Consider the following 19,805-nt stretch of genomic DNA (forward strand, 5'->3'; position numbering starts at 1 on the left):
CCACAGAATGAGCTGCAGCAGGGGCAGTAAGGGGGCACAAGAGCAGCCTCTGGGAACTGGGTACCCATCTCTGTGTAACTTGAGCCAAGACAGGATAAAGAGAGGCTGTGACTCAGGCCAGCTGTGGAATGGAACCAATGGTACAGGAGACTAGATCCTCCAAAAAGTGTGGGAAGGGGCAGATGGGTCCATGTTGGAGGGTGAGGACCCACTTGTTTGTCCTGGCCGCCCAGCTAGCTTACACCCAAAATAACCACACAGAAACTGTATTAATTAAAACACTGCTTGGCCATTAGCTCTAACCTCTTATTGACTAACTCTCACATATTAGTTTAACCCATCTCCATTAATCTGTGTATTGTCATGTGGCTGTGGCTTACCAGAGATTCTAACTGGCATCCATCTCAGGTAAAGGATCCATGGCTTCTCTCTGACTCTGCTTTCTTTCTCCCAGAATTCAGTTCTGTCTTCTCCGCCTACCTAAGCAGTTTCTTTATTAACCAATGAAAGCAACACAAAGACAGAAGGACCTCCTATACCATTTCCCCTTTTCTGTTTAAACAAAAAGGAAGGCTTTAACATAGTAAAATTACATATAACAAAACAGTTATCAAACAATAATTACAGTTACAATATTCATATCTATTTTATCTTTTATCATAACTGAGGAAAACTATAAATATCTATTTTTTGGGGGGGGGAGGTTAGAGACAGGGTTTTTCTGTAGCTTTGGAACCTGTCCTGGAACTAGCTCTTGTAGACCAGGCAGGCCTCGAACTCACAAAGATCTTCCTGCCTCTGCCTCCAGAGTGCTGGGATTAAAGGCGTGTGCCACCACCACCCGGCATATCGATCTATTCTTTAACTCCATCAAAGACTCCAGAAGGATATAATATTACCTAAGTAAACAGGAAGTACATTGTAAACATCTTCCAAAACTCTAGAATTGGCAGAGACATCTCGCTGCATGGACAGTCACTCAAAGTTCTTTAGTATCATTGGGGCATCCATCTTCAGCCTACAGGCCCATAGTATCCAGCAGACATTTCCATAAAGCAGGAAATTTCAAAGACAGTTCAGTCACTTTCTTCTGTGTCCTGCAGAATGTCTTGTGGATTCCTTCATAAAGCAGGAACCCCAAAGGACTATCTCAAGTTTAGCAGTCATCTCTCTGTGGGTACTGCATGTCCAGTGAAGCAGTCCAGGAAAGAGCCTGGGACTTGCCCAGATGGCTAGCAAACCCCATAAGGAGCCTCTTCAATGCCCATCTTCCTCTTGCAGTAGCTGGTGCTGCCAGGAGCAGATACATCTCATTGTCATGAAAAGTCCTAAGTTCTTAAAACACTTTAAATGCCATATTCTGAAGGTCTCTGAAAGATTTGAAAGATAGCTATTTAACTGAAATGTATCTCTATACGTCTAGAAAATCTAACATGACTACAAGCTTGACTATTATAGATTATCTATTAACCTATATTTCTTAATTATATATTACATTTTTAAATAAACTATACAATCACAATACCTTAATCAAGAGCAGAAATATACATATAACAAAACTGACCTTTAATTTGTATCAATAAACCAATATCCATACCAATGCAAATTATTCATATCTATATCATATTCCCCTTTAAATATAAATAAACATTTATAGACAATATTTGGGAATATGGGCATAGTTTTTTCCATACTGCTTTCTGTTGACTGGGGGCGCTGTTAATCAGATCTTTTATGGTGTATTCTGTGTGCTAGTTTCATTTCAATAAACTGTTGGTCGAAGTAATTTTTTTTTTTTCGAAGTAATTTTTTGAGGGTGTTTATGGCAACCTTTTAGGAGGCCTTGGTTCATGAAACCACATTTGCCTGGAGGCAATCCACAGGTTCTCATCTCCTGTGAAAACAAAAGAAGAACCTCTTTTCCCAAGCAACATGTTCTTAGACCCAAATTCTGAAATCAAGATACCTTTATGATATACACGCTGGTTTAGCTTAGCAGCCAATACCATGAAATATCTCTCTGTGCTTAGTTCCTTCACAGTCAAAAAATTCAAAGAAAATACAATAATATACAGAATTCAGACTCTGTGAATTTTCCATTTTTACATGGCTTATTTTTCTTTGCTCATTTTAATCTATGACTATCTGTACTCTGTCTCTTTAAAGACTTTACCTTTTTTTTAAAGGCATTAACTTTATTTTATGACTCTTTATACTCTTTTTCTTTTCTCTCCCAAGCCTACGTACATTTATTCAACACTGTGGCCCATTTAGAGGTTGTTTATGTCTGATCTGTCCTATTGTGACTCTGTAATTCTTTACTGTCCAGGAGCACTTCTTAAAGTGCTTCTTAAAAACTTAAGTTGTCCCCAATCCTCCCCTTCTCCCTTTTTTCTCCCCATCTCCCTTTCCCTCTACTCCACCCCCACCCCCGAGCTCCCAACTTTTGCCCAGTGATCTTGTCTACTTCCAATTTCCAGGAGGATAAATATATGTTTTTCTTTGGGTTCACCTTATTATTTAGCTTCTCTAGGATCACGAACTATAGGCTCAATGTCCTTTATTTATGGCTAGAATCCACTAATGAGTGAGTACATACCATATTCATCTTTTTGGGTCTGGGTCATCTCACTCAGTAAAGTGTTTTCTATTTCCATCCATTTGCATGCAAAATTAAGGTGTCATTGTTTTTTATTGCTGAGTAGAACTCTAATGTTTATATTGCCACACTTTCTTTATCCATTCTTCCATTGAGGTTCACCTAGGTTGTTTTCAGGTTTTGGCTGTTACAAATAGTGCTGCTATGAACATAGTTGAACAAATGCTTTTGTAGTATTATTGGGCATCTCTTGAGTGTATTCCCGAGAGTGGAATTGCTGGATCCTGAGGTAGGTTGACTCCTAGTTTCCTGAGATACTGCTGCACTGATTTCCAAAGTGGTTGTACAAGTTTGCATTCCCACCAGCAATGGATAAGTGTTCCCCTTACTCCACATCCTCTCCAGCATAGGTTATAGGGGAGGATTGAGGAGAGCTTGCGTGAGTGGGATGGTTATGATGGAGGAAGGGTGGATATGGGCACAGGGAAGAAGATATCTTAATTAAGGGAGCCATTTTAGGGTTGGCAAGAGACTTGGCTCTAGAGGGGTTCCCAGGTGTCCAAGGGGATGTCCCCAGCTAGGTCCTTGGGCAGCAGAGGAGAGGGTGCCTGAACTGGCCTTCTCCCATAGCCACACTGATGAATATCTTGCATATCACCATAGAACATTCATCCGGTGATGGATGTAGATAGAGACAGAGACCCACATCAGAGCATTGGACTGAGCTCCCAAGGTCCAAATAAGGAGCAGAAAGACAGAGAACATGAGCAAGGAAGTCAGGACCGCGAGGGTGTGTCCACCCATGGAGATGGAGTGACTGATCTAATGGGAGCTCACCAAGGCCAGCTGGACTGGGACTGAACAAGCATGTGATCAAACCAGACTCTTTGAATGTGGCTGACAATGGGGGCTGACTGGGAAGCCATTGATAATGGCACTGGGTTTTGATTCTACTGCATGTACTGGCTTTTTGGAAGCCTAGTCTGTTTGGATGCAGACCTTCCTAGACCTGGATGGAGGGGGGAGGGCCTTGGACTTCCCACAAGGCAGTGAACCCTGACTTCTCTTAGGACTGGAGAGGGCGGGGGAGAGAGTGGGGGAGTGGGGGGGAAATGAGAGGTGGAAAATTTTAATAAATAAGTAAATAAATAAATAAATAAAAACTTAAGTTATGCCATTAGTAGGGGTAAAAAGGTACCGCCTGTTTGCCTGTCCAGTCTAAAACTTTAAGCTGTGCTATCACTATGATAAATATGGTAGTTCCTGTCCTGAGGGGTGAGAAATTGGATGATTTCTGTCCCTAAGTTCTGTCCTTTCTATCTCAGCCAGTTTCAGCCCTGGCTCTGACCATTTTAACTAGATTCATCAGCTTCCCTTTCTGCCTTGTTCCCCACCAAGCATTATTCAACCAAAGAGAAGCAGGAGCCTTAAATAACCGTTTCTTCCATTTGTTCTCTGAATGGATGCTTAGGATAAGGTTTCTAGATGAATCCTTAGAAGATATGTTTGTGTTTATTCTCAGCTGTGAAAACCATAACCAGAACTGTTGATACATTCATGCTCTCCTTCTGCTCCACCCTCTGCTCCCTGAACACACACACTTTACAAATAATTCATCTGGTCCAGCATTCTAGACCCAGGCTCTGCTTTTGGGAAATGATAGGGCACCCAGTATGAGATCCAGAGGTTCAAGATCTGGATACCCAAATCCTTTGCTGTCCTGTCATTGCCTTGTTCAATCTTCACATCCCTTTTACGTCTTCGTGCCTGTCTCCAAGTTTGCTGAGACTATCTGAAGACATGTCCTTGGAGGACATGGTGGTCAGTCCATGCTGCAGGCTCAGTGAATGGATAATGGAGAACTGAAGAATGCTCCTTCTCTCTCCTCACTCAAACACACTGTGTAAGAACATCCAAAACTCTGGGCGGGGCGGTGGTGGCGCACACCTTTAATCCCAGCACTCGGGAGGCAGAGGCAGGCAGATCTCTGCGAGTTCGAGGCCAGCCTGGGCTACAAGAGCTAGTTCCAGGACAGGCACCAAAGCTACAGAGAAACCCTGTCTCGAAAAACAAAAAAAGGGGCTGGAGAGATGGCTCAGTGGTTAAGAGCATTGCCTGCTCTTCCAAAGGTCATGAGTTCAATTCCCAGCAACCACATGGTGGGTCACAACCATCTGTAATGAGATCTGGTGCCCTCTTCTGGCCTTCAGGCATACACACACACACAGAGAATATTGTATACATAATAAATAAATAAATATTAACAAAAGAAAAAAAGGAAGAAAACCATATAAAGCGCCCTCTCTCTCTCTCTCTCTCTCTCTCTCTCTCTCTCTCTCTCTCTCTCTCTCTTCTCTCTCCTTACTCCTGGGTTGGGAAAGCAAGTCAGTTGTTCAGGCTGGCCTTGAGCTCACTCTGTAGCCTGGATTGTCCTTGAACTTGTCATTTCCCCCACACACACACACAAACCTTGCCCTAAGCCTCCCATGGGCCTGCAGGCCTATGTCACCTGACTTGATTCCTCTTCTGGAGTTGTGGGACGTGGAACACACACCTATGGAAGTGTAAGGTTCCTGGAATCGAATTCTAAGGCTTGGCAGCAAGTGCCCTTTACCCCCGAACCATCTTGCTGGCTCTCAGCTTTCTGAGACAAGCTTTTACTCAGTAGCTCAGGTTGGCTTCAAACTCACTATATAGTTTAGTCTGGCTTCAGCCTCACAACAATCCCGCTACCTCAGCCTTCCAAGAGAGCAGCACCCTGGATGATGGTACTTGAAATGCTCCACATTAGCTATGCAGGAGCCCCTGCTCTGAAGTCTAGTGTCGAAACAATGCCTGCCTGGAGCAGGTGGCTGTGAGTGTTGGGGCCACAGGAGCCCTTGTGCTCTGCTAATGGTGCTGTGCATGAGGCTGCTGCTCATTTTCTACAATTCAAAGACTTGGAGCATCTGAATTCCATCTGTACCATATGAAAAAGCTTCTACTGAATGGTGACCAAGGGCCAGGCAGATCAGTGATGGTCACACAAGAAGCACGAGACCAGACTGTGGCCAGACACTCACACTACAGCAGGGAGATAATTGTCTATGGATGAAGCCTGTCCCCTGTGAATTATCATAACAGGGGCAAAGAGAGGTTGGATACGATGGATGATGAATTCTAGTCATGGTTCCCCTACTTTTAATACTTAACATTTTAAAAATGTATTATTATAGTGTTTAGGTATGAGCAAGCTGCACGGGAGGTCACAGTACATGTACAGTGGTCACAGGACAGCTCTGTAGAGTCAGTTCCCTCCTTCCATCTTTACCTGGGTTCCAGGGCTCAAGACTTGTGTGGTGCCCTCAGAGCCATTCCACCAGCCCTCTGGCTTCTGTAGATCCTCAGGGTCTTTCTGTGACAGTGACTTGGCTGGGAGCCAAGGCTAAAACCTGTGTTGTGCTGGGTGGTGGCGGCCCACGCCTTTAATCCCAGCACTTGGGAGGCAGAGGTAGGTGGATCTCTGTGAGTTTGAGGCCAGCCTGGTCTACAAAGCGAGTTCCAGGACAGCCAGAGCTACACAGAAAAACCCTGTCTCAAAGAAACAAAAGCCCAAACAAACAAAGAAAAAAAAAAAGCATGTGTTGTGAGACTTCAAAGCCAGGGAGACTTTTGTGCTGAAGATAATTCTTATCTTTACTTGGATTTGTTCATAAGATGTGGGATGTTTCCCAAGGTTCCACTCAGATCAGGTAAAAAACCCAAATAACAAAAGAATTGGTGGACAGCCTGGTCTACAAAGTGAGTTACAGGAGGGGGAGAGGTGCCTAATTGAGTAGTATTAACATCAGGGGCAGAAAGCAATATGTCTAATTATTATTTGTTTTCAGTCTAGAGCATCTGTTGAGTCCTCCTTCTTGCTTATACCATTTCCTCAAAAGGAAACTATCCAACACATGAGAAGACGGAGGCAGACTTGCATGGAATAGTCCAGTGTGATGCTGGGGTGGACTTTTGCCCTCTTAAGCCCTGTCTTTTTTCTCTTTCCTTCCTCCTCACCTCCTCTCCAAAATCTTATATTGTAGTCCAGGTTTTTTCAGAATTCCCCACAGCCTTCTGCCCCAGCTTCCCAGTTTACCACCACCAGGGCTCCAGCCCTATCTTTTTTTTTTTTTTAAAAAAAAAAAAAAAAAAAACAGAAATGGCTACATGACTTGGGGCAACCTTTGATTACCTCAGTTTCTCACTTCGTGGTGGTATCAGTGAGGAGACTATAGAGTGTTAATTGCAACTGCCCCACAGAAGCACTTTGCCTGCATTGTGAAATGCTAGAGTAAATTAGCATTGCCTGAACTCTTTAAAATCAATACGGCACCTTACTCCGTGGAGGCATCCCAGGTCGACCCCTTTGTGCTTAGCACTCCGTTTGGTGTGGACCAATCTGCAAAAGTCAGGGATAGACACTCCCCAAGGCTCCAGATGACCGCTCCTCTTCAACTCCGCCCCACGGAGAGAAGCGAGGTAGGGGGCGGGGTTGGAGGTGAGGGTCAGCAGGATTGGTGAGTATCCTAGCCCTTCTGGTCAGTCCCCCACCTGCCACCCTCCTACGTGTGCCGGCCAACGATGCTGCTGCTGCTGCTGCTGCTGCTGCTGTTCCTGCGAGGACCCGGACCCCGACTCAGCGAGGGTGAGTGAGGTCTGGCTTCCTCCAGCCTAGGTCAGATTCTATACCTTCTCATTTTTTTCTCACTGCCCCCAACTCAACAGATCCTTCCAATACCCAGAGCCTTAAAATCCCTAGTTCTTTCTTCAGAAGCGCATGCAGGCTTCCCGGACGCTCAGGAGTCCTGTCTCTGAGTCCTTCCAGGGCCCCGCAGTCAGGCATCCATTCTGGAATTCAGGGGTGGGTGGGTATGAGGGTCGTCCCTCCACAATCCCCACAGCCACTGCAGTCCTCTCCAGCAGCCTGCAGCTCCCAACTCCTGGTCCTGAGCCCTCTGAACTGGCAATCGCTTCTCTTGCCTGTGGGGTCCGAGGTGAGACTTTCAGGCAGGACCCTTTAGGTGGAAAGATCAAAGACAGAATTTAGACTCCTGTGGGTGGGTAAGGAAAACCCCTTTAGAGAGGCTTCTCTTGTTGACTCTCTAATCTGGGGGTATAGTAAGACATGCAGGCACAGGGCCAGCCCTGGCCTTACCTGAGTACTGAGGTGCAGGTGTGAAGCTTTGGTTCCAGGACAAACATCACCCAGATCAACTTCGCAGATGCCTTAGTTGCTCCAAGCAGCACCCGCCGGGTAAGGCAGCTCAGGGGTGCCCAGGACGAGCAACACTGGGTGTATACCAGCATGGAGTCCGTGGATCCTGGTACTGCCAGTGGAGGCTGCCCACAGGTAGACAGAGCAAACAGACCCTAGCCTGACCTGCCCCACCTATGTTGGCACAAAGGGAGTGTTTTCTCTGGTTCCAAACCCAGTGCTGCTGACTGGGCTGTTCCAGCCTCTGTGATAGCAGAACGGTTAAGAGGGGCTGTGCAGATGGTTTCAGGGCACAGTTGGGAGCGGTTAGGCGAGGAGTGTCTCACCTGGCCTTGGTGGTTCCTGAGGTCAGCAGAGCTTTCCTAGAATCCTTTCTGTGTGCCAAGATGTCCAGAGCTGTGTGAGTCAGAGGCCTTTTCTGGAAGAGCACCCAAGCTAGAGAGGCACTCCCATGACAGGCACAGCCTGGGCCACTTGGAGTGAGGCTGTGTGAGCTGGCTGAGCAGCACGCAGGAGCAGGATTGGGGTGGGCCTGACTAGAGGGATGGATGGGCTCTGGAGAGGTCGGAAGGCATGGGACTTGGGGTACAGTGGAGCTGAGAGCTTTACCTCAAATCCATGGAAACCATGGAAGGCTCAGAGCAACTGGAAGAGGGCAGGTTTGTCATCCAGAAAGGAAAGTGTGGCTTCAACTCCTATCTAGCCAAGGATAACCTCCACTTCTGATCTTCCTGCCTCCACCTTGAAGTGCTGGGGACTACAGGCATAGGCTACCATGTCTTCTTTATACGATGCTGGGGATGGAACCCAGCTTATGCCCGACGAGCACCCGACTTAGAGCCCCAGTTTCTCTGAACTCAGTTTTCTTCTGATCTGAGCCACCTTGAGAACCCCCTCTCATTCTCCAGTGCAGTGCTCAAAAGAAAACATGATTGGATATAAGTCCAGTGAGGAGCCTTTAAATAAGTTACTATGATGGGAACGTGTTCTAAGTGACAATGAGAGGCGCGGCAGCCCAGGGCCAGGCTACACCTCCACTGTCTTCCATCCTGGAATGGGGCAGGGGAGGTGGGCTGGGCACCAACACTCAGCAAGCAGACTTGGGAGTTTGGTCCTGCTCTGCTGCCAGGGTCCCCCAGGCTTGTCATTCTGTAGTTTTCCTTCCTTGCTCTCGCCCCACACAGACAAAGACGCACCAGTGTGTGAGCTGGAGCCTTAGCTCCAGGCTGTGGGCGGAGGCCACTTTCCCAAGTCAGTCTCCTCTCACCAGGGTTTCCTACCACACCTGTTGAGTGCTACTAGAGGTGCACCAGGACTCAGAGAAATGGCTGGACTCAGGCTAAGGAAGGAAGCTGACCTTGAGTTGAAAATAGAAGTTGATAAATAGGGTCCTAAGCCAGAGTCCTGGGCAAGAACAGAGAGGCTCAGAGACTTGGAATCCCAGAGAGCTCTCTTTTGTGCAAGGACGCTATTCAGTTATCTCTCATGACAAACAAGCACTAGAACAACCAGCACAGCAACTATTTCCTGTCCAGCTTACAGTCTGATTGCCTCTGAAGCTGATGGGCAGAGCAGTGAGAACAGGGCATTCTAGGCAGAGACCAGCTTGTGCAAAGGCCCAGTGGTGTGATCTCTCCTGTACAATGGTCTACAGCTCATCCTTCTACTCACACTGTCTTAAAGGTCTGGGCTGGAGTTGAGTTTGGGTACCATGCCTAATGTTATTCTGCGAGCTGATGCCACTTTATCCTGCACTGTGCAAACGAGAAAATTAAAGCACAGAGAGAGCTGTAATTTATCCAAGAGCACACACCTAGAGAGTGGGATCAGACCCAGACAAGTGGAAACATCTAAGTCCTTCTCAGGCTAGTGCCTTTCACTGTGGATAGGGAACTCTGACCTTGAACCTATGACCTCTGTTTACCCCTCAGCAACCAGAAGGTCACATGTGTACAAGCGTGGGCTCCTGGAACTGGCAGGGACCTTGGATTGTGTTGGTCCTCGATCACCGATGGCCTATGTGAACTATGGCTGTTATTGTGGCCTGGGTGGCCATGGAGAGCCACGTGATGCCATTGACTGGTGAGTGTCCACTGGGGCCCAGAGTACAAGATCCCCCAACTCTTAGGACAGCTAAGTCCTAAAAGGAAAAACCCCAAACTGAAGTCAGGTTTGACCCAGGAAGATCCCAGAATCTAGCATTACCCTACATACAGAGGATTTCCTGGGTTCTGGGATTAGTGGGGAGACCAGCTAACCTTTACCTTGGCTGTGAGCCGATGACATCATCTAGTAATCATAATTATAATCATCTAGTAACAGAAAGCTAGATGATTGTATAGCCCGCAGATCTCTGAGAATCTTTAACAATCCATTTCACGGATAAGGAAACCAAGCTACAGAACTGTCAAATTGCTTATCTGGGCCAGCACAGAGCATAGGGTATACCCTGTGAAAGACCTGTTCCATGCAAACTGAGAGCCAAGATCATTCTCGGACACTCTAGTCACCGTCATGGCTCTGCTCAGGAAGAAGCTTGGTTCTCATTTCCACTTGGTACTGCAGGCCCCGGTGCTCCCAGAGACTCAGACATGAGCCCATTGCCACACAGCTAACTAACCAACCGCTCAGCGTAGAGTGCAGCTACCTCCTCCCTAGCTGGAGAGAGAAACATCGTGAGTTGCCCCTGAAGCTTGGGTGCATCTGATGACAGCTATGAATCCCTAAACTCCGGCTGTCTGGGTTCCCACACCATCTTCAGAGGTGTCTGCAATTGGAGCCTCCCCTGAAGCTTAGCTGAGGCTGCCACCTCCTCTGGACCTCCAGGTTCCCAATGGCTATCCCACACCCCTTACTAATGCCTGTTAGGTAGCTGATCTGCCTCTTTCAACAGATTGGAGAGCAGGGCTGGAGCTGACTCAGTGTCGACAGGTGCAACGGCAGCTGTTTACTGAAGCTCTATCATGTGGCAGGCTAGCTGGCCCTGGAGGACACTGTGAGGGAAGGCAATGATAGGGTTCCACAGAGTTCCAGTCTTTTGGACAAATGGTATGAGGTTTATAGTGAGAACTCATGATTAACCTGCTTGTAGGGAGGAGAAATGGTGTTTATGACAGGGTGTGATAGATATTCCTAGCCTGAGGGAGAAGGAGGCATGACCACTTCTGGGTGGAATCTGGTGCCTAGGGCCAAGATGCTGTTGGGTTGTCCAGAAAAAAGGCACAACCTGGACCCAGGAAGAAAGGGAAGCTCAGAGTTACAAGGAGGCAGGTGGGGGTAGGCCCAGGTAAGGTCAGAGAGTAAGGCTGGTAGGCTTCTTCCCCAGGACTGGTACTGTGAGGGGCAGCATGTCCATCAGAGGACACTTGCTCCTTGAGGATCTTTGCGAACCCAGCCCTGCTCAGGTGGGAGGGCCGAGAGAGTTCCCTCTTTCATGCACCCATTGGTCTGCCGCTCTGTACCCAGGTGCTGCTGGCGTCATGACTGCTGCTACTCTCGTGCTCAGGAAGCTGGCTGCAGTCCCAAAATAGACTACTATGTGTGGAAATGCATTGACCACCGCATCCAGTGTGGTGAGTGCCCCACACCGTGTACTCAGACTTCCCCAAGTGTCCCCTGGGCACCCTGAAAGATCCAAATGGCTTCTGTGCTCTCACAGTAAGGTATCACTGCTTCCAGCTCTCCATAACCACACAGTGTTACCTAAGAAGGGACTTTTCACACTCGAAACACACATGCACATATTTCTCCATTGTCTGGACAAAAAGAAGGAAAGAAAAGACACTTAGAGTCCATCAGGAGGGGACTGGTAGACATGCTCATGATGTATCCAAACCATAGAATATCTCTGACCTGAAGGAAGGATGACGTAGAACCATACATTTGAGGGCCTGTCTAAAACAACAGTAACAACAAAACCAAACCAAACAAACAAACAGGAACTTTAATAAAAAACATGAACTATGGAGCTGGTGAGACTACATAACTGTCCTTTCGTCCCTGGTGCTGAGGACAGAACCCAGGGCGCCCTTGACTTGTGCTCCACAACTGGCAGAGGGGCTTTCTTTCTCCTGCTTCAGCCTGCCAGCTGTTAGGATTACAAGCGAGCTCCAGCTAGGGGGAAGTGAGGTGTGTACCTTAAGGCACTGGGCCATCAGGAGGGCAGCTCAGGGTGGAGCACTTGCCCAGCTCTGGGGCCCTGAGCACCAGCACTAGGCTCAGTGGTGCCCTTCCATTTATAGTTTTCTTTCAGATGCGTAACTGTACAGACAGACTGTGGGTGGGGACAGAGTTGGGCAGTGAGATCCAGTTCTCCGAAGAGCTGCAAACAAAGCAGGCACCAGGCTTCTCTCTGTTCTTTTCTTATTTTTGACAGCATTAGGGATTAGATCTGAGCCTCAAACATGCTCTCCACTGAGAGGCATCTCCCTGTTCTTTTCCTATTTTTGACAACACTAGGGATTAGATCTGAGCCTCAAACATGCTCTCCACTGAGCCACACAGCCCAAATTCCCTCCTTTTTCTTTTTTTGGTTTTTCGAGACAGGGTTTCTTTGTGTATCCTTGGCTGACCTGGAACTTGCTCTGTAGACCAGGCTGGCCTCAAACTCACAGAGCTCCAGCTGCCTCTGCCTCCTGAGAGCTGGGATTAAAGGTGTGTGCCACCATTGCCTGGCTCCTTTTTTCTTTTAAATGAGAATAAACACAATACAAATTTCATTTCTTTAAATAATAGTTATTATTTCTTTTTTTTTTTTTTTTTTTGGTTTTTCGAGACAGGGTTTCTCTGTGGTTTTGGAGCCTGTCCTGGAACTAGTTCTTGTAGACCAGGCTGGTCTCGAACTCACAGAGATCCACCTGCCTCTGCCTCCCGAGTGCTGGGATTAAAGGCGTGCGCCACCACCGCCCGGCAATAGTTATTATTTCAGTTATGATGTGTCTACATGTGGGGGTTTGTGTCTGCACGCAGCGCTCATATTGGACTTCCCCAGTAGCTAGAGCCACTCGATATGAGTCCAGGAGCCAAGCTTAGGTCCTTAGAAAAACAGGAGGTTCTCTGAACCACTGAACCATCTCTCCAGCCCCAAATTTCATTGCTTTATCTGGGCTGAGGAGGCAAGTAGTTCAGAATGTTAAGGCCCTGGATTCCATGACCACACTGAAAAAAATTATCATTTTTTTAAAAAGAATTTTTTTTTTTAATTCTTCAGCTTCTAATTTCATCATGTCTCCCTGCCTCCCTTACAACTCTCTCACGTACCCCCACACCTTGCTCTCAGGACGCACACAGTGGAAGGAGAAAACTGACTCCAGTGAGTTGACCCCTGACCTCCTCTGTGTACATACCCAAACATGAGTTAAAAATGAATATAATAAGGATCTAGTTTTTGTTTAGCCTCATGATTTTCTCATTCTCTTTCCTTTCTTCTTTCTTTCCTTCCTTTCTTATTCTTTTTAATTTTTGGTTGTTTTTTGTTGCTGTTTCGCTTTTTTGTTTCTTGAGACAAGGTTTCACTGTGTTGCCCTGGCTGTCCTGGAACTCACTCTGTAGACCAGGCTGGCCTCAAACTCAGAGATCTGCCTGCCTCTGCCTCCCAAGTGCTGGGATTAAAGGCGTGCGCCACTACTGCCCAGCTTCATTTGCTTTTTTCTAATAAATCACCACACTATGTTTTCACGTGCTTCTTGAATGTTTTTGTATCGTTTGGAGCCATGCTCATTTGAGGACCTCACACAGGCCTCAGACAGTCCATATATCCAGAAATAACAGGGTTGGCCCATCCACCTAAAGTTGGACCGTAGGAGGATTTCTAGTGGTTAGGTAAAAGCCAGCATTCCTCAGGAACTTGTAAAACAGGTTTTATGCCCACCAAAAGTAATCTCTTCCCTCGCCTCTGGTAGCTATCGGTGTATCAAAGCCCATGCTGGCTTCCAGGCTCCCACAGCCCCTATTCACAAGCACCCACCTAGTATCCTGGCCCCTCTCACCTCTTCTCCTTTCCTAAACTCCTAGGCTGCTCCACCTTCCCTCCTAGCAGTTACTCATCTCCTTCTACCCCCTCCATTCTCTCTATTTCCCACTGTTTTTTCTTTTGCTATCTCCATTTTTTTCTCCTGCTCTCTCACCTTCCTTGCAGACAACCGTGGCCATGTCCAGGTTTGTCGTTTTTTAAACTATCGTCTCTGGACTCTTATTCCAGATGCCTCTGGATATTTTCTTTCTCTTATCCACAATTTCAAAAACCTTCCCCTAACGGAGCAGTTACTTTGGCAGTTTCCTTACTGCGTCCCCTTGGGTACAACTTTCAATAGGACTGTCTTTTTGCTTTCAATAGGAATATATATATATATATTATTAAATTCTCAACCCCTCTTGTGGTTGCTTCTGTTCTGTGGGTTGTTCTCCTTTTCATGGTAACAGCAAAATATTTTTCATTTTGTTGATGCTGTAATGATCTGCTCTGTCCCTTTAAGAGATAAGTCAGCACCCCCCCCCACCGCCGAGGCAAGCTGATCTTCAGCTTCCAGCCTAAGTCTTTTCCTTTTCTATCTCCCTCTAGAAGAAGCTGCTTCTGTCTCTCCCCTCTTCTCTCTCTCTCTTTCTGCTCTTCTCCCCTTCTCCCTTTCCCCTCTAGGCCCACTAAATAAATATCCAACCTCACTCTACATGATTTGCCTATCCATGTTTCTGTCTCTCACCTGCAGTGTGACTCCCTGGCCAAGACCTGCCCTCAGAGACCTGTAGCATGGTCTCGTGGCGTGCCCAATCTCTCTGTCTTTTCTCGTGGAACTGGCTGCCTGGTCAAGGTCTCTCACTAACCACACGGCTCCCTGCCTGGACCTCATGACCCACTGCAGCCACTCTGGAAACTGTACCGTCCCTGCCTTGGAATGGCTGCTCTGGGACCCGCTGTCCACTGCCGCCGCTTGGGGACCTGCAGTGTTTCTGCTGCTGCAGCCACTTGGGGATCCGCAACATTTTTCTTAATCCATTACAGATGCCCTAGTCAGCTGTTTGTTTATTGTTGCCCATGTGGCTGATGTTTAAGAATTGACTGAGAAACACAGCACAACAAAGGTTTACCTGTTTTCTTCTAATAGTTTGAGATTGATGGCAGTGATCCACTTAGATTTAACTTTCATACAAACAGTAGGCTGGTCTGATTTCATTCTTTGGCATATTGTGACACAACTGTCTCAGCACTTTGCTCAAGAGTCATTCTTTCCTCTCTTAGATAACATCAGCCCTTGTTGAAAATCACTTGAGGGCTGGAGAGATGGCTCAGAGATTGAGAGCACTGGCAGTTCTTCCAGAGGTACTGAATTCAATTCCCAGCAACCACATGGTGGCTTACAGCCATTTGTAGTGAGATCTAGTGCCCTCTTCTGGTATGCAGGCAAACATGCATGCAGAACACTGTATACATAGTAAGTAAATCTTTAAAAAGAAAGAGAAAATCACTTAACCCTGGATGGGTGATGGCTGTCACACTGAGCTGTTGACAACCTATCTGAGCTTCATTTCCTTACCTGGAAAGCCAAGTGTTCCAGAGATGAGAGTTCAGAACGTGTGTGTGTGTGTGTGTGTGTGTGTGTGTGTGTGTGGTATTTTCCCTCTTCCTGTCCCTTCACTAAGCTTCTAAAGACTGCTCTGGAGGCGGAAAGAGGCAGACGCATCATAGGAGGGTGGCTCTGATAATCACTGCTCCTGACCCTATCCCCCTGGCAGGAATGCAAAGCTGGTAATGGAAAGTTGGGGTGAGCCAGAGGGCATACTGGGTAAAGATGCTTGCTGCCAAGCCTGATGACCTGAGTTTGACCCATGGGTTCCACATAGTAGCAGAATGAAAAACCAAAGTGTACCATGATGTATGTGTCCACTCCAGTCCCCAGCCCTACCAAAGAAAATGATCCCTTCAAAACCAAAATAAATATAAAATAATTTTTAAAGATTTATGAATGCATTTGAGTGCTCTATTTGCATGTATGTCTACATGAAAAGGCAGCAGTTCCCACTACAGATGGTTGTGAGTCACCATGTGCTTACTGAGAATTGAACTCAGGACCTCTGGAAGAGCAGCTCTTAACCACTGAGCCATCTTGATCCAGGCCTAAAATAATTATTTTAAATAGTAAAGTTGAATCACTGTGGAAACATTACATCCCTCTGTCCATGCTTAGTACATGCAAGGCAAGCACCGTACTACAACTGATCTATATCTTGTTCATTTTGTGTTGGGGAAACTGAGGCCCAGGGTAAGAAGTGACTTGCCCCTGAACAAAGAGGTGAAGTAAGACTCTGTGGGGAAACGGACCTTATGGCTTTCCTGCCCTCCCCTTCAATGGCATGCTATCCACAGTTACTGCCTGTGTGGGCATGGTGGCCATGGAATGTCACCACTATGTCTGCTGTTAGTTTGTGTTTGTTTTCAGAGCTCTGTCCCCTGACTTACACAGAAAGATCCAAGGTACCTGTTAAAAGTTTTCAACAAAAATATTATGTTCTTCTGTTGAGATATTCTGAATATAGTTGTTTATTTAATTATAAGTTTGGCCCATTTTCCATTTATGGGCCTGACAAACATATTTAAAATTTTTCAGCCTATGATAATATTTACTAGCAGGCTTTAATTAATTTATTTATTTTCTTTTTCTTTTTTTCTTTTGGTTTTTTTGAGACAGGGTTTCTCTGTGTAGCCCTGTCCTGAGAACTCACTCTGTAAACCAGGCTGGCTTTGAATTCATAGCAATCCCCTGCTTCTGCCTCCCAAGCTGGGGTTAAAGGTGTGCGCCACCATTGTTGGGCTCCGGCTTTAAGTCTAACAGACCCATGGGAGCTACTTTTCCTTTTCCTTTAAATATTATTTATTTTTGAGATAATTGTCTCACAGCATAGCACAGCCTGACTGGTCTTGAACTTTCCAAACTTCCATCTCGGGTCTGGGTTGCTGGGGTTACAAGTGTGCACCAGTGGCCTGGCTCTCCTTGGATCTCAGGCCACGGAGAGAAGAATCTGTCCTACTTTTGAGAGGACTTTTCCTAGGCTGGGATCCTGGGTGACTCCTTCCCAGGTCTGTGACCTTGGCTATGGAATCCCTTTGAGCCTCAGTTTTCTAGTCAGTGAAAAGGGAATAATAAGACATAATTGTGGGCTGGCAAGATGTCTTGGTGGTCAAATGTGCTAGCGTCCAAGCCGGACAACCTGAGTTTAATTCTCAGGACCCACGTGGTGAGCGGGAAGAACTGATTTCTGTAAGTTGTCCCCTGACCTCCATAATCACCCTGTTGACACATATGCACAAGCACAAAATAATAATAATAATAATAATAATAATAATAATAAAACAATTTCAAAAATGAGAAATTTGAAAAAACGTTGTTGGTTTCTATGAGCACTGGGAATAATATAGGGCTCCAGTTTATTCTCTCAACATTGTCTCTCCTACCCTTCTTCCTCTTTCTTCTGTCTGCGGATGTCTCAAAGGACACTTCACTTGCAGGAGTCAGGTATCCTCTTCCACCGTGTGGCTCCTAGGAGTCAAGCTCAGGTTGTCGGGCTTGGCAGCCAGCGCCTCTACTGATAGAGCCTTCTTGCTAGCCTCCAAATGCTTAAAAAAAAAGATTTTATTTTTATATGTATAGGTGTTTTGCCTCCATGTATTGCTGTGCCTGGTGCCCACAGAAGTCAGAAGAGGGCTTCAGATACTGAGACAGAGTTAGAGACTTGTGAAGCAGGGGGGACTGGGAATCAAACCCAGGTCCTTTGTAAGAACAAGTGCTCTTAACCTCTGCGCCGTCCCTCTAGCCCCCGTCAGGAGAAGTGCCGTCTGTTATACACGGACACAGCAAACCTGAGAACACGAGACAGAGTGACAGGAAGCAGGTGACCCCATTTGTCTGAAACAGTGACTCTCTGCAGACAGAAGGGATGGGAACGAGGAGTGACTGTCAAAGATCACAGAGGTTTCTCTCGGGGTGACGGAAACGTGGAGTTAAATAAATACTAACATTGTGAATGTTCTCAATTTAACTGTTTAATTAATTACTTAACACCTAATTAGTTAATAAGTTCTCTTTTTTCCACATGTGCATTGGTATTTTGCCTGCATGTATGTTTGTGTTAAGGTATCGGATCCCCTAGAACCGGAGTTACAGACAGTTGTGAGCTGCCGTGTGGGTGCTGAGAGCTGAGCCTGGGTGCTGGGAGCTTAGCTGGGTCTTTAGAAAAACAGCAAGTGCTCTAAATTGTTGAGCCATCTCTCCAGTCTTAGCTTTTATTTATTAATTTTCTTTTCAAGACAGGGTTTCTTTATGTAACAGCTCTGGCTGTCCTGGAACTAGCTCTGTAGACTAGGCTGGCCTTGAACTCAGAGATCCACCTACCTCTGCCTCCCTTGTGCTAGGATTAAAAGCAAGTGCCACTACCACCCAGCTAATTTTTAATGTTTGAGTCAGGGTCTCCTACAGGCCAGCCTGGCTTCAAATTTACTAGGTAGTCAAGGATCGCCTTGACCTTGAGATCTTTCTGCCTCCACCTCCCAAGTGCTGGGACTACATGAGTGTGCTCCCATGCCAGTTTTGGTCCTGGATTTGGAGCCTAGAGTGTTGTGTGCTAAGCAGGCATGCTGCCAGCTCAGGGACCCCCAGCTCTGGGATGGAATGTGTAACAGCCTATCTCACCCTGGATGTGTAAGAGTCTGACAAAGTAGAGGATGATCTTGTTCTGTTTACTTACCTTTTACTTTTTTGGTTGGTGGCAGGAACAGAACCCAGGGCTTCATTCAAGCTTGCCAAGTAGTCTACCAATTAGCTATGCCCTCAGCAGTGCTCCTGTTTGACATAAAGGTTAGACAAGGTCACAGAGCTAAGAGCAGGAACTGCAAATCCAGGCCTGACAGTTGTCAGGCAGTCCGTCTTATTTAAAAGGATTCCTAAGTGAAACAGGGTAATATTGACACTGAAGAGGAGCCAGAAGCTTGTCCGTTTGACAAGCTAAGTTCCTTCCTTGTAGAAGCTGGCTGTCATTGCTGCCTCCTGGCGAGCTCTTGTCCATGGAGGGCTACTGCAAAGTTATAAGGTATCACAAAAGTGTTCTGCCTCCAACTTTACTGACTTACCTGGCATTTATTCTCGGTGTCTGTTCTAACCTCAGTTTCCCTACTTCTTCCAGGACCCGCAGAGAACAAATGCCAAGAAGTCCTGTGCAAGTGTGATGAGGAGCTTGCATACTGCCTCGCTGGGACAGAGTACCACCTGAAATACCTCTTCTACCCCTCACTTTTATGTGGAAAGGACTCACCCAAGTGCCACTGACAGGCTGGTCTTGAAATGTCCGTTTGCCCACGGAAATGAAGTTCACTTTCAGTAATGAACAACAGCATTTAATTTCTGCAGGAGGTAGTGGACGCCAAGTGATAAAGCCTCATGTTTGCTCTCTCCCTCCATTCAGGAACTCAGGAGTGTGAGCCTGTGAAGCTGTAGTTTGATAAGAGCTGAAAGTCTTGGTCTGTTTCAAACAACTCCCATTGTGCTGGGCTGGGATTAGTTTTGCTGCTCAACTTTTATGAAGCAGTGTGCTATCTTCTAATCACTGTTGATGGCTGGTGGTCAAGTGGGGATGAGCTCCTGCTTGAGGCTTGGCTGTAACAAGATTGCTGCAAGGGACACCTAGGAATTGTTACTGTAATAAGAATATTACAGTATTTTCTCTGTCATTTCCTAAAAGCTGGGTGCGGTGGCACACACCTGCCGTATTCTGTTGGCGGTTGTGGCTGGAAGGTTACCTGAGCCCAGGAGTCTGACAGAAGAACCTGTTTCTAAAAGAAAAAGAAAACCATTTCCTGGGTTGGCACCACTGTGTGTTAAAGCACTTGTACGGCATGTCAGAGATTCTGAGTTTGATTTCCAACATCTCAAAAAAAATTCAAAGCAAAGAAAATGTAGAGCAAGCTATAAAGTCTAAAAAGTGAAA

General features: G+C 46.4%; 1 protein-coding gene across 1 annotated transcript; it reads left to right on the top strand.

The window, feature by feature from the left end:
- Positions 1-7,201: 7,201 nt before the first annotated feature.
- LOC130878634 (group 10 secretory phospholipase A2) lies at positions 7,202-19,147 on the top strand. The gene is made up of 4 exons (XM_057776669.1): positions 7,202-7,265; positions 9,767-9,917; positions 11,301-11,407; positions 19,005-19,147. The coding sequence occupies exons 1-4, from the start codon at positions 7,202-7,204 to the stop codon at positions 19,145-19,147; spliced, it is 465 nt and encodes a 154-aa protein (XP_057632652.1).
- Positions 19,148-19,805: the final 658 nt, after the last annotated feature.

Source organism: Chionomys nivalis, chromosome 7, assembly GCF_950005125.1.
Source record: "Chionomys nivalis chromosome 7, mChiNiv1.1, whole genome shotgun sequence".
Classification (NCBI taxonomy): domain Eukaryota; kingdom Metazoa; phylum Chordata; class Mammalia; order Rodentia; family Cricetidae; genus Chionomys; species Chionomys nivalis.